Source organism: Myripristis murdjan, chromosome 1, assembly GCF_902150065.1.
Source record: "Myripristis murdjan chromosome 1, fMyrMur1.1, whole genome shotgun sequence".
Lineage (NCBI taxonomy): Eukaryota > Metazoa > Chordata > Actinopteri > Holocentriformes > Holocentridae > Myripristis > Myripristis murdjan.
Window position 1 is genome coordinate 22,529,045 of NC_043980.1, and position 15,581 is coordinate 22,544,625.

At 41.9% G+C, this 15,581-nt stretch overlaps 1 protein-coding gene across 2 annotated transcripts in view; it reads left to right on the top strand.

Moving 5' to 3' along the window:
• fbxw7 (F-box and WD repeat domain containing 7) overlaps positions 1–12,332 on the top strand; it is a 158,467-nt gene extending 146,135 nt beyond the window's left edge. For both annotated transcript variants that reach the window (XM_030044094.1, XM_030044163.1), the window contains 4 exons: positions 4,122–4,303; positions 6,104–6,329; positions 7,584–7,794; positions 9,511–12,332. In XM_030044094.1, the coding sequence (XP_029899954.1) occupies positions 4,122–4,303; positions 6,104–6,329; positions 7,584–7,794; positions 9,511–9,779 (888 nt within the window). In that variant the 3' untranslated portion in view covers positions 9,780–12,332. The remainder of the gene's footprint in view (positions 1–4,121; positions 4,304–6,103; positions 6,330–7,583; positions 7,795–9,510) is intronic.
• The last annotated feature ends 3,249 nt before the right edge of the window (positions 12,333–15,581 follow it).

A 15,581-nucleotide genomic window follows, 5' to 3' on the forward strand; every position in this document is an offset into this window, starting at 1 on the left:
TTGGATTACCAACGGCGGCATTTATTTTTCCTCTTTGCTGTCAACATTCTTCATAGTTTTCACCGAAGTAGGGGACTTGATTACTACCTTTTCCTTTCTTGCTGCTCATCTGTGTGGTAAACGGTTACAGTGGTAATCACACAAATATTTTCTAATGACCCTTGGATACATGTTTCTGACGTTAACCCTAACATTTAAGTCATTTTATTTCTATAGCCCAGTTTAAAAACAACCAGTGGTTGACCAAAGGGCTTTACACAGTAACAAAAGAACAATATTTTGTCATTTTTCATCTTCCTCTCCCCCCAGAACTGTGATGTTTTGGTTTTCCTTTGTCTGTCCTCCATTACCCGCAATGTCTGAAAACATTGTCTGTTTGGATTTGGGTCATTTCTCAGTCATGGAACAAAGAAGTACTTCAGTAATGAGTTGAGAAAAGATAATACTAGGGGAGATTAGCTCATAGTCCATCTTTTATTCCAGCTCATGCTCTTAATCAGCAGTTAATTTTGTTCCTCTGTGCAGAGGAAAGATTTGAAATGCTGTTTGGTTTGCTTGCACTACAGGTTGAAGAATGAAATGATGAAATGGTTGGGACTGAAATGGAGAATGGTCACAGAGCAGACAGATTGTGCCAAAGGGAGTAGTTAGGAACTTGTGCTAGCCCACATGTTCTCTCCTCCCTCAGAAACCGAGTGTTCAGCCTCCTCAATTTGCAGCATTCAACGATATTGTCACCCACTGAGGCAGTGTAGACTGAGTCAAGTGTCACTATGCAGTTTAGTGATGTTCTCACTTGATTATCCCCCACCCAAAGCAAGCGTTTCTAAATGGTGCTAAAATGATTATGCTAACAAGAACATAACAGATGTTGTTTGTATGAAATGTTTTATGAATCTGTCCAATTTCCCTTTTTCTGTCTAAGAGGATTTGTTGGAGTGATACATTTTTCAGAATCATTGGGCATTTTTATCCCTGAGAACAAAATAGTCCATTATGTCAACAAAGGCATATCTGGATTTTTAGGCCTGTTTTCATTTGTCATATCATTAAGATATTAAGCCTTAGACTACAGCCCAGTGTTTGCACACTCAGTTCAGCAAATGCTACAACAGGGTATCGTTATTTTTCCACTTGTGCTACCAGTTTATCATTCGTTTCTCCTCTGTACTTGCTTATTACTTTGTTATACAAACGTATGATGAATTGAACCATTGCTTTGACACAATTGATGATTGTGTGGTCACATGATTTGTAAATGCTACATTCACCTACCGCCAAAGAGCTGGACTTTGACTTTTGAACAAAGATATCGGGAATTGGATTGTATTAAAAATTGCTGTGTTAGAGGTTGAGGAGACACTGAAAAGTTTGAAATGAAAGTGACATAAGACCGTCTGTTGAAGCCCCTCTGCAGAGTTCAGATTGGAGAAATTCCACGGGGTTAGTTTTCCTGCTGCAGCAGCTGTTGCTTGGCGCATACTTCCCAGCTCTGTCTTTATCTGGTGGACCTTTGTCTTTACATGCCCCCCAGCTTCAGTGAAGGATGTCAAGCTTCCACACACATACACACACACACATTCAACTCATGCATCCAAGGCAACTGCCTGCTGCTTAACAGAGCAGTACATGTCCTTGGTGGTGCCAGTCAACAGTCATCTCGGCTGTCAGACAGATCTAAGATGGCAGGACTGTGGACTCCTGCTGTCACATCTAGAGAAGGGTGTCCTCTGCCAGATGCTTTAGCTGCATGGATATCAAGTTCACCTTCTCTTTTTGGCTTTGGGGAGCTCTGGGCATCAGAGCTTACTCATGGAATAGTCAACAGAAAATGAATATTGGCCAGCTGATCAGAGAGTGGCTATCAGAGAAATTATGTTGATGATGTTGATGAGATATTATCCTAATTGTTAGTAGATAAATGCTAATTGCTGTGCTGTTATTTGTGTGTGGGTGGATGTACATGCTCATTTGTTTAGATCTTTATCCACTCGTGGCTGAATTATTGTATTTCTATTGTGATCCCTTTTACTGTGGTGTGGATGCTTGCATTGGGTAGGTATTTGTGCATATATAGTAATATGACAAGCCCTGAGACATCAGGAGGGGAAGAGGGCAAACACATTAACATTCTGCTGTCATGGGTCAGTAACTTGAATGGAGTTAGAGATATGTTTAGCCTTACCTAATTTAATTTATCTCTCTTATTCCACCTTGAGATGCAACTTTTTGTTTATTTGCCGTGCAGAGACCTTGGCTAATTTCCAACTTTTCAAATTGCAGAAAAAAAACATTCTTATAAAATAACAACTGGTGGCTGAGTTGTCAAGGTACCTATTGTTTATCTACATTCAGAGGTCATATCATATCTGGCTTAGGAGCTCTACTACATGTCACCCCCTTTTTTTTTTCCACAGTTGCTTGAGCACTCTCTTATGCATGCCTAATGTAGATGGGAGTGTAGGCTGGATAATCAAGGCTCAGAGTCATGCAGTCTGGTTTACATCTGACTAATGATATCTAAGGTAGCCAACTTGTAATTGTCCACTTTGTAATCATGCATTGTGACTCCAAGAATGTGGTAATACCTCCTTTCATGGTGTACAGCTCCGGGGCTAGTACGGCACCATGACTAGTAGTGTCCACACATTTTAAATGAAATCTTCAAATAAACAGAAAAATATAATGAAAATATAAAGCGTCATATCAAACCCTCATGTGTTTGGGGGGGAAAAAGTCCTTCACAGGTCCATGGAAGAAGGCTAATCTTCTTTCAGTGCGAAGGACGGCCTCATTTTATATTTGTTTCACAGACAGATAAAGACTCCTAAGCCCTTCATTTCAGATATTCTCTCCTCCCACGCAATGTTAGAGTAGGCTCTAATCACATACTGTTATTCTCATTCTTGGAACATAAACCACTGGCCTCGCTTCACTGGAAAAATCTTGCATCCTAAGAATAAGATTACAGTAATGCTGCATGTCTGTATCTGAGCAGTATGCAAGTGTGACAAATATTTATAGTGATATATTGTGAATGAAAATATATGTTTGACAGTGTCAGAAAACATCTTTAAAATGTTGATATAACATGTTATTCCACCCGTCCACCGAACAAATAATTTTTTGGGCCATATTTTGAGACTGGGTCGTTCCATGTGTATTGAGCAAATGTACAATTTAATGTGATGCTATAGCCAAGCTGTCGCATGATGTTTCCCATTCTTAATACAACTGTAACAAAGCTGTGAAAAAGGAGCAGCCTGATAAAACAAACAACACTTCAACGCTGCAGTGAGGTTGACAGTAAGGTCATGTCACATTGGCCCACGTTTAATGAAGTTATTCTCGTTATCACAGGAGAGAAAGGGGGAAGAGAGGCAGCAGCTTTATCCTCCTTACTCACTCGCCACAATAAAGCCTCTTGCCCTGTTCTGCCGTTCACCGCTCAACGGCTTATCAGCTGCAGTCAGGGGGTCACATGTTGAACACCTCGGCAACACGCTCCATTCTGAACCCAACATCCCCGCTGCAGTCACCACAAGCCACTTGCCCAATTTGCCCCCAGGCCAAAAAAAAAATTAATTCAATGTGTTAAGGATAATTAAATTGACAGACAAATGAGACAAACTGCGGTGGTGCAAATTCAATTGATCAGAACGATTTCCATAACTGCAGTGATCAATACCTAATCTACCATGCCTAATGAGGAGGAATGGGTCGGTTTCTTTATTGAGGACAGTTGCCCGCCCTCTTTGCAAACAGAATGAATAAGCCACTCTTTTTCCACAGATAAGTAAAAACAATAATAAAAGCCGCGGAAAGGTCAGAAAGATATTTTGTCCTCGTACAGCAGCAGAGGGTATGGATTGACTGAGTATTCCTTCTCCCAAAAGGTCACATCAATTTAATTTTGTCTTTTTTTTTTCCTGAGGTGAACAGGAGGTCATGCAGTAAAGCTGCCACACTCTTTTCAGTTTTGTTTTTTCAACTCCATTTCGAGATGTATGAATAACATCACTCCAGATGTCTTCGACACTAATTAAGCAGTTTTCAATAACATTCATATCACATTGTGGGGTACATACTGATGAAAAACTGCTTTCTTGTCACTTTGGCAGTGTCTGCGGACGTTGGTGGGCCACACAGGGGGCGTGTGGTCATCCCAGATGCGGGACAACATTATCATCAGCGGCTCCACTGACCGCACACTCAAGGTCTGGAACGCAGAGACGGGAGAATGTATCCACACCCTCTATGGGCATACCTCAACAGTGCGCTGCATGCACCTACACGAGAAAAGGTATGGGGAAGTCTCATCACATTTGTTTTGGAGGGCTGAGTAAATCATGGTGCTTTTGGCCTGATGGAAAGCTAGTATCATCCACTCAACATGCATACCGAGCCAGTTCCTGGGTTCCTACACTGTCTGGAGAAGCATGAAGAAGTATGAAACATGATTTTGATGATTTCCAGGTCTGGATAAGTAGGGGAAAAGTAAAGTATTTGCGTTTCCAGACTATTGCTCGTGTTTAAAAGTTTCTCAGAATTGTAATGCAAAAATTGCTGGAATAAATTAATCATACCAGCAGTGTGTTTTGATTTTGTTCACATTTAGAGCAAACAGCTGAATATATTTTCCAGTCAGACGACAGGCTCGAGTGAGTCAAACACTCTGTCCATGTTACAACTCACAAATCAATGGAGGCATTTGCTGCACCATTCCATCCAAGGCTCAAAGATGGAAAAATGCATGTTTTTTGAGAATGGCTTATCCATCCAAAATATATATATATAAAAAAAAAAATGCTTTGTAAAAGATGCTAAAACGTTGAAAAGAACATGGTGCAAACTGTGTTTTTTAAATAATATGGCATCCATAACATGGGCAGGGCAGCTGCCACTAGTCATATGAAAGGGAAAAAAGCATGGTGATTTTTGTGAGAGCATCGTCAGCGCCCAGTGTCTCATCTCAGTCCACCAACGCGAGGCTGATGAGTGTTCAAGCCACCAGCACATGCAACAGTTGGAGTATTTACATGCATGACAAACATGTAGCCAACAGTAGTCTGAGGTGTTAAACATTTCCTGAAACAATCCACTGTCAGGAATTTTGAAATGGAAAATGTGTAGGAACCCTGTATGAGCGTTTGCAAGCTAGTGGACACACACAGGTGAAACTGCCACCAACAATTACATAGCACAGCATGAAGCTGATCAAAGGGAGTTCTTGCAGAAATGCTAACATCTTCATGTTCCATGTTCTGTACTATTATTAGAATCATAACACCTGGCTTCAGGGTGATCCTAACAAGCAAAAGAGCAGCTCTTATGAAGTGTGCATATGGCCTTACAGTGACTGAATAGACCCTGTGAGCCAGACTTAAGTGAACCGCTGCTCACTCATTCACTCAGTACTACACTCTGGAGACTCTAGTGCTCTTTTCGCCTTAGGGCCCACCAAGGTTTTGTGTAGCATTTGATTACTCACTCAGTGGAAACACAACGAGCTGCAGACTGACGGTGAATAACATGCTGATGGTTTCTATCTGTGTAGTGCCACAAGGCATTTCATAAATAAAGAGTTTGTCCTTTTTTCTCTTTATTTTTTTAAGAGATATGTATATATGACTTCTCACAACATTTCTGGTTGAAGACACTGCTCGAGGGCCACAGGTTAAGGAATAGAGGTGCTCTGTTTCCCAGAGTTTTTCTTCATTCTAGAATGAATCTGACACTGTAGGATACTCACTGTCAAAGACAGGCGGTAACGTATGTTTATACCTGCCTTATTATTCTTTCATTGCAGCTGTCATAGTATGAATGAGAGTTAGTGCAGACTGTTGAATTTAATCTTTTGAAATGGATGCCTTGAGGGAGACATTCTTTCATGGGAAAGTATTCCTGCACATAAGAGTTCTGTTGAGCTTTGTGACAATCGTTTGAACCATCTGCCTCAGTAAATATAATTATGTCAAGTGCCACACCCAGCATCATACACTCAGCTATCACAGGGCTCAAGTAGAGGCTCCTGACTCTCTGTCTGTGTTGTTTTTTGTTTGTTTGTTTATTTGTTTGTTTGTTTGTTTTTTGTCTCTGTCAGGGTGGTCAGTGGCTCTCGTGATGCCACACTGCGTGTGTGGGACATTGAGACAGGCCAGTGTTTACATGTCCTCATGGGCCATGTGGCCGCAGTGCGCTGTGTCCAGTACGATGGACGACGGGTGGTCAGCGGTGCCTACGACTTCATGGTAAAAGTCTGGGACCCTGAGACAGAGACCTGCCTCCACACGCTGCAGGGCCACACCAACAGAGTCTACTCATTACAGGTGAGTAATTTCATGCTGGATATTGGATTCTGCATTTGTACACCCACTGAGTCTATCTGGTGATTTACTAATGAACCCCAACAGGGCCCGACAAGATTAAATTAAAGGCTGGATCTGTTGTTCAGCTTCATTTATTTATATAGCCTTTTATCACAAGCATTTCTCAAAAGACCCCCACAAAAGAATGCGCTTAACTGGGTCTGTTTAATCAGTAATTGATTATAGAATAGAAATATGAAATAGTAATACAAAGAAGCAAAACACAGCACAAGTTGAACTATGGCAACTTCTAGAACGACATAGCAAGTCAACTTATCCTACGTGGCCTAGCTTACCCTGCACCACTGGCTTCAGACCCTTATGGACACTAACATTGTCCACACTGCAGGACATCCGTTTGCTTACATTAATTTAGACAAAAATACTGGAAAAATGGAAGAGTACTTACAGTCTGCATTATTTTGTACAGCAAGAGTCTCAATTCTGTACAGTATAGTGTGCCTGTAAATCTAGGAAAGTGAGCTCTCTTGGACATGAACAGCTATTAAAGCATTCTCGCTTTGTGACTTGAAATGCCACTCCTTGTGCGGAGGCTGTTGCCTTGCCAACCTCATGGGCAAAATGCCATAAACAAGTCAATCTACACTGATTGGACTAAGGTGTTTGTTTTTTCTGTTTTTATATCGTCTTGTATGTATATAGCAGTGTCCTATCGTACAGACAGACATATGTTTTGTGTTTTATGTGCGTATAAAATCAAGGAGCAAAGGAATTAATGAATTGCTGTGTGTCCTTTAAGATGTCCCCTCACCCACGCTGTGATGACAGTGCACTTTAGCAAGTGCCATCATCCTCAGCGAGGAGACTGTTTGCTGCACAGATAGATGAGTTCTGTATTGCAGTATTGCACAGTGAGGCTTTTTAAGTATTGGTGTTCCCATATTGGACATGGACATGGATATGGGAAAATGGTTTCACAGATCAATAAAATTCATTATTTTCAATGAGTTCAGGCTAAAGCCTATGAATAGAAACAATATGATTGCATTGTGCTGTGTGGATAAAAATGACAGCATTCGAAGCATCCAATGTACAAGTCTGAAATAAGCCAAGATTTGCTATCATCATCAGTCAGCAACTTGCTTTACAACTGGTCAATAGAGATCTATTTCAACAGTATTCAGTTCATTTAGAAACTGAATGGAAAAAAAGAGGCTCATGGTCTGAACTCTCTGCGCTCTCTGCTCTCTGTAGTTTGATGGGATTCATGTGGTGAGTGGTTCTCTGGACACGTCTATAAGGGTCTGGGACGTGGAAACGGGCAACTGCATCCACACGCTAACGGGGCATCAGTCGCTCACCAGTGGCATGGAGCTCAAGGACAACATCCTGGTCTCGGGCAATGCCGACTCCACCGTCAAGATTTGGGACATCAAGACGGGCCAGTGCCTGCAGACACTGCAAGGTGAGTCCACCAAACCGCATCCCCAGTTGAAAATACGGGCTCAAAAATAGAATAACGGTATATAAAAGGGCAGCGTCATCAGATGGCATGAAAACTGGCAACAAAACATTTGAAATGGTCCACTGGAAACACGCAAGCAAAATGTCTTAATGATCTTCGTGGCAAAGTGGAGCTAACACCTTGCTGGCCGACCAGTACAGAAGGTCTCATTTCCTTTGTCTGTGTTTAACTCCATTAGCAAGTCTGGTGCATCATAGGAAAGTGGAAATCCAATGCTGAAAACCAGCAGCAACAGCAGCCCCTAATGCCCCTCCCCAAAATACCCTCATTAGCAAACTACAACCCTGTGTGCTGGTTCTACAATCACAACACACACCCAGTGGAACAAAGGGATGCCCCAGCGAGAGCATGAAGACAGAAAGGGAGGGAGGTGGAGGATGGAAAGGGAGGGATCAGATTGGGGGGAGGGTGGTGTGTCTGTCTTTTGAAGAGGGGGTATGACTAGGGGGTATGGCTGGTGCACAGTGAAGGGATGAGGGTTGGGATATTTTGTAGGTCAGATAATGAGGTCAGTGGGCAATTTCTGCCAGTCATTAGTGTGTTTTGATAAGACAATAGGCCAACAACAGGGCCCTCACTGTCAGCTGAGGTACTCAGCGTATAGGTAATGATGGAGCAGACTGCTTTGTTGTGGAAATGCAGGGAGGAAGGAGGGAGGGGAGGGAGGAGAGTTGTGGATATGTTGGGGGTTGGTGCAGCACAGTGTTATATGCTTGTGGAAATGCATAGCCTTTGAACTAACCAGAGCGAGAGACGGCGAAGACATGAAAGCTTGTTTGAACACTGATGTTAAGATTCCAGCAAAAAGCCAATCTTTCTCTGCAAATGGATCGTAAAAGTGCAAAGAAATTAAATAAGTCTGAGTAAAATAGCTGCTATAGCAACCTTAGTAAAAGCAGTTCATTTACCAGCACTTGATTCTGTGCTTGTTTGTGTTTGCATAGGCCTAATTGATTTAATTAAGATATCATTTTCATGCCCTTAGGGAAATCTTTAGTCACTCCACACATACAGTTACAAATAAAGGCATCTCAGTGAAGGCAGTAACGGCCGCTGTCTCCGCTCTAAACGCAGGCTTCTGTCAGTTGCCAGCACACATACAAAAACACCAACACACCTCCGCGGTGCCAGCCGGAGGTCTACTGTCACTACTTTGCCACAGTGACAGTGACAGGCCTTAGCCCTAGCATCTCACTGCCACCCACCGCAAGCTTTCCTATAGCAGACGAGCTTTAAAAACATACAGTCTCAATTTCTCCAGAGCTAACAGAGCGAGGCTTTGCCATCTCATCTCACAAACTCACGGCTTTTCTTTTTGTTTTTGATTTCTACGTGCTACCCTCCCATCTTGCCACTGCTCTTCTTCAGCTCAGAATTCACACACACGTTTCTGCCCTCTACCTCGCTCAATATATCTCATACCTTTAGGAAATAAACAAAGTGTTTGTGGGAAGAAAACTGTTTGAATCGACAAAATGAACCAAGAGAATGCTGTAAATGCAAAATAAAAAACATGAGATACCGCAAAAAAATATTTAAAATCTTTTTAAAAATGAGTTGGAGAACAACCTCTTTTATATCTGAGAGAAAAGACATAGACACACCTATATACCCCTCACATGAAATCCCACTGACTCCCCTGTTTGTCACCTCCAGGTCCCCACAAGCACCAGAGCGCCGTGACGTGCCTGCAATTCAACAAGAACTTTGTCATCACCAGCTCGGATGACGGCACAGTCAAACTGTGGGACCTGAAGACGGGTGAGTTCATCCGCAACCTGGTGACTCTGGAGAGCGGCGGCAGCGGCGGCGTCGTGTGGCGCATCCGGGCCTCCAACACCAAACTAGTGTGCGCGGTGGGCAGCCGCAACGGCACGGAGGAGACCAAGCTGCTGGTGTTGGACTTTGACGTGGACATGAAGTGAGAGGCGGAGACATGAGAGAGCAAGCAGCGGAGAGGAAGGAACGAAGAGGGAAATGGGAGATGAGGCACCGAGGAACCAGAGGGCCGAGGCCCAGAACTCTTCACCCAAACACCAACAAGAGCTCCTTTCGCCAATACCCTAAAACCACCACCGCTACAACGGGCTATCCCGTCCTCTACCATCAGTATCCTTCCCCCGTCCCCTTTGGGCAAATGTTACTGACAAAGCCACAGGTCCACGCATCTGTTCAGCCCCTGCTTTTGACCCTGCCCTCCCTAGATGAGGTGGAGCCGGTTAAGGAAGGGCTGAAAATATGGGTGGGAGTGTTGTCGTTGTGGGGCATGACTGGTCTGCCCCTCGATCCGCTGGGAGAAGGAAGAGGAGAAAGAGTGGAAGCTCCGACTCATCCGCAAAAGAGAAGACTGAACTCTTTTGAAGTGACTCTCTACCCTCGCAGTTAGGGGCAGCTTCGCACAGAGACTTGTTCAGTCAAGCCTGACAGTCAGATGTTGAGATGTATAGAGAGATATTATTTTTTAAACCCACCCTCCTCAACCCTTGCACACACATACACACACAGACACACACACATACACACACACAGTCACTCAAATGGCCAACCGTTAAATGGAGAACGTTGACCATAGTACGTAAGGAAAAGATTGAGGGGAGGGACGTTATATGAGTAAAATGGAGAGATGTTAAAGGTGAATTTCCACACACATAGTTTTACCTAGACAAAGAGCTGCTTGATGTAGAGGAGAGGAAATGGGGAAAGACGATTGGCTTCCAAACCGGGAGGCTTCAGCCTATAATCAGGCTCTTGTTCTTGTCACTCCAGTTCCGTTCTTATTGTTCTTATCCAAACTTGGTTTCTGTAGTTTGATTTCTTCACTCTATCACACACAAACACAACTGTGAATTTCAGTTCCTTTTGAACGTTCAGTTTATCATAAGGAAGGGTTTTTTTTTTTTTTTTTTTTTGCTTTTTTTGTTGTTGATGCTGTTCTTTTTTTTTTTTTTTTTTTTTTCATCACTGTTGCCAGCAGCAACAAATCCCAGTATTAGAACCTGCTCTGTTTAGGTTTGCTGTCATTATCTTACCACAAAGGGTTTTTTTTTTTTTTTTTTTTTTGAGCTGTTTATTTTTCCTTTCTGTTTTCTACATAACTGGGTTTGGAGCACTGCCTCCTCATAAACGTAAATGCTGTCCAGAATTTTTCAGAGTCCGGTTGGGGCGGTTCCTCAATGACGGTGCTGTGATGAGAGGAAGTAAACGCTCTTTGCTCTAAGCGCTGTGGAATAAGGCCCCTGCCCCCCCGCCCCTCCCCTGCTCCTTCCCCAGTACTGTTTTCCCCAGTGGCCAAACTGTATTTATGCTGCTAGATGAATGGAAAAAAAAAAGAAAAAAGAAAAAAAAAACAGATGGAACTTTTACTTGCTGTGACGTTTTAGTCCCAGACGAAATTCCAAATTGAACTCAATAAGTTTGGACTTTTTAAAAGACACACAGAAAAACAACACATGACAAAACATGACAAAAGATAACATCCAACGTTTTTGTTTTTTTGTTTTTTGTTTTTTGTTTTTTTTTGTTTTGTTTTGTTTGTTTGTTTTTGCCACTGAAACTTGAGCCAAACGTGCCTCTACGAGGCTGAGAGGAGGGAGAGTGTCCGACAGATACTGACGGGTTTGCCTGCAGAAAGGAAAACAAGGGGATGTACACTGTTGGTGTGCGTGTGTGCGTGCATGAGTGCGTGTGTTAGCGTGTTAATGGGCAAATTGTAAACACATTCCTTGGGACAAAGCTCTTTCAGCCTGTTCTTTGGGGAAATGTACAAATGCTGTGTGGACTGGCAAAGAAAAAAAGGAAAAACTAGCAAATGTATTGATTTTAACAAGTGAATGAAAGAACTGTCCATATCCATGTGTGATTGTTGTTCCATTCAAAGATGTCTGAAGCAACAGTGGACACCATCACAAGCATAAACTGACAGGTAGACTGCCAGGAGTCTTAGTGTTATGAGTATTACATGTGTTGCAGTTAAAATCACTGGGGCGGCTACCCTCGGCAGTAGCGGTCTCCTAGATTGTGAATGGGAAAAATATCTACACAAGGCAACAAAGTGAACAGAAACATTGTAGCCAAATGAATCGTCTCAATCTCCAAGAGTCACAACTCAAGCTGAACTGTGAAAGTGGTATAACACTGTATATTAAAAAAAGAAAAAAGAAAACAATCTTGCTCTATCTCCTCTCTCGTTGTTTTCTCCCTCTGTTTTAATTTATGATCTGGTTTGAGAAATCAGATATGTTGCAGGTGTTTTATTTTTTCAGTTCATGTAAACTGCCTGGCAAAAAGAAAACAGACAGAAAAAACCTTAAAGGGATTGTGTATTTGTTTGATTCACTTAGAATTTTTATTTTCTTATAACTTAAGTGCAATAAAATGTGGGTTTTTCTTTTTTCATTTCAAGCATTTCAGTTGTCTGTTTTTGTTACCTGTGTGAAGGCATCTTATGTTCAATAAAGCTAATTATTTGGTTTATTACATCCATGAGGGAATACTTTGAACATTTATCTCCCGGTACAAGTTGTCAAGGCCAAGCTTTGCACAGCCACACCATCGATTCACCTCCAGGCTGAGCTGAAACCATCACTGCTGTCAGGTTTTGTTTTCTGTGTTGAGGTGCGTATCCACCATTTCACAGAAACATTATGCGATCCAGTTTGAGCCAGGTGAAGAACTAGTAATAAGCATGAATTTTTACAGTACCGCTGTCATTTTTCACAAATACTTAAAAGCCTTTCTTAATACAGAACTCAGTTTTTCAAAGCACTCCATGCAGTTAACACAACAGTTTCCAAAAGTGAATGACTTTTTTTTATTGCTTTCAATGCATTCAGTGTGCAAAATTTTCCAAATCTACAAATACAATTCTCTCAAAATCAAAACCAGCAAAACTGTGCATATCTGCCACTTTGTGGAACTTTACACTGTCTTCAAAACTTAAATTTACATTTTTGCAGTTTTCCAAAAAATCCAATATACAAATGTAAAGGTGACAGCAGTGTGCTAAGTATAAAAAGTGTTAATAAAAGAGACTAAGCGTAAATGTCACATGAAAAAGTAAAAAACTGAAGCATTTTCTGCCATATTTCTATTGTGTAAAACGCCTTTATTTTTATGAGTCTCCTTGTAGCACATTGTAAAACAACAGCTCCTGTCTTGTTTTGCAAGTAAGTAAAATAGGCAGATTTCCTAATCACATTTTATACAGTCAACCAAAGTGCAGAATAAACACAGTGTTTCCTTTCTGCCTCAGTTTGTAATACCTGACCAGACACTCCACTCAACACATAACAGCATCAGGTGTTTCAATGCACTAATTCAGATCAATGGAGACATGTCCTCCATGGTTTTTAGAGATCAGTTGCATTTTGTGCTTGAAATTAACAGTTTATTCACTGTTTTAGGGGTGATAACTGCATTAAGAGGTCTGAAATAAGTCATGTTTCCACCGCAAGGACTAGGGTCTAAAGGAAGTTCTGGGGACTTTTTTTTTTTTTTCCTCTTACCCCCATAAAAATACCCTGCTCGGGGCGTAGAGCGTACCAAACGTACAGGGACTTAAGGGGTGGAGCTTGCAGCAACAAACATTTCTAATCAGCCGAGTACTCACATTTTATTCCAACTGGAATTTTTCTGCAGTTGCAAAACCAGTTTGTTTTTGTTTTTTTTCCATTGAGCTTAAACACTAAAAATCATAAAATCATACGACAGACGGACCGATGACAAAGTGCAGGCCTTATTGAGCCATACCTGTCTCGTAAACACTAACACTTTGCCTCTTGGAGAGAACCTTTTGTGACTTAGAGCACTATGTGGTATACTTTTCTCTAATTTTCCTTGAAAAATTAAGTACCGTCAAATATTGTTACACAATGAAAAACATTAACAAGTGCTGCTTTGCCGTTTTGACCAGACCTTCATATATTGCCTTTCGTTTGAGGTGTAGTCTAGCAGTTTATACAGTTTCACCCTGACAGAGACGTCGTTGCACTCACTTTATAGCCGAGGATGTAATTAGCCAGTTACACCTGTATCTTAAGAGCTGTTAAGGCTGTTAGGCAGTAATTTGACTGTGACCCTGTGTTTCTAACGGGTTGATTATATCCAGACCTTTATCTGTGGTGAACCTCTCCGTGTGCAGCGTACTGCAGAGGCTGTAACATCCACAAACACAGCGGCTACTGTGCTCTGGATTCTCTCCTGCCTGTTGCCTAGCGATGGCTGCTCTCGCGCCCAGACAGAACAGAATGTGCACACTATAATAGTATTGTGAAGAAGCAGTGAAGGCTGTACATCCTTACATGAATGGACGCATTGGGGAGTTTCCACTTTGGTTGGCAAGGTTACTCTCTACGCCTGTTTGTTCCCAGGCTCCCAGCAGCAGCTCTGCCTGTCAGACCGGTCGTGGAAGAACGAGCGTTAGTGATTCACATCATATTTTGTTGTAGCGGCAACAGGAGATTAGTAAAAAGAGACGATCGTGATTTCACAACAAGGAACGCCTCATTATCGACCGACAAAAAAATGCCAGGACGTTATTGGGTGTGATACATAAATAATGGTCAGTCATACTGTTGATATAGTGCATATTAAACAGTCAAATGCAATGCAGTGTCATTTACAGTTTATAAAATTTTACAAAACAGAGCACCAGAGAAAAAATAATTATTCCAATGTTTTGGGAAAAATGGCCTTTTGAACAGTCTGCCTTTACTGCACTATGGAGGGATGTTCAACACTTATATACTTCTAAACATCTCAAGTTTTTCAGAAAAACAACTCCAAGACATTGCAAATACACACGATACATTGTGTAAATAAGGCAGCTTCAGAGTTGCTGTACGGTTTACTTTTTCACTTTGACTGAACTACGCTAACGACCCCCAAAGACTTCAAGTCTTTATGCTAAGCTAACAGAAAATGCTACCCATAGGAACCGAACCACTGGACGTACAGAGGTGAAAATGGTATCCAACATCTTGTCTCAGTCTGGGTGAGTCCGAAAAGGGGAATTTTGCCCAAAACACTGGAATATTCCTTTTGACAAGTATAGGAACAAACCTCTAAATTTATAAGATGAATTGTAACCCATCATAGAAACAACCCTCTGTGCTTATATGGGTTACCTCCCATGTGATTGAACCAACTCCAGTAGAGGAACAAACCTCTAAATATACATAAATAAACAACAAATCTTCCTATTACGCTATTTTCTTGGTAGAACCAAAGGTTATGGCATTCCAGTCTTGAGTGGAGCATATACTGTAGCAAACAAAGACAACTTGAGGAAAAGACACTGATATATGTCTATAGGCAGCCTTTTAATGAACTTAATTTTAGGAGGTGATGAATCATCCTCTTCCTTGAGGTTATTAGCCATTTATCTACCTTACACTTACTGCCTCGATTGCATTGCGGTTCCTCATGATAAATGTCCCTATCCCCCCGCTCAAACGAACCAAGTCTGCTGTTGCCCTCAGCGCCAAAGTCAACCAGTCACAAACAAACCACAGCCACGAGAGGTGGAAGGGCTAAATGGTGAGAGAGAGAAGGGATATTGCTTGTTCACCAACGATGAAAACACCATTTGATGAGATGGGGAACCTTTGTTCAGGGGGTGGAGGGGAAGGATGAAGGGATTAATGTTGAAGGGTTTGGATGGCAAGATAAAGGGGGGGGGACTCCCACACCTCTTTCCATATCCCTATACCTCTTTGTTCAGTAATCCT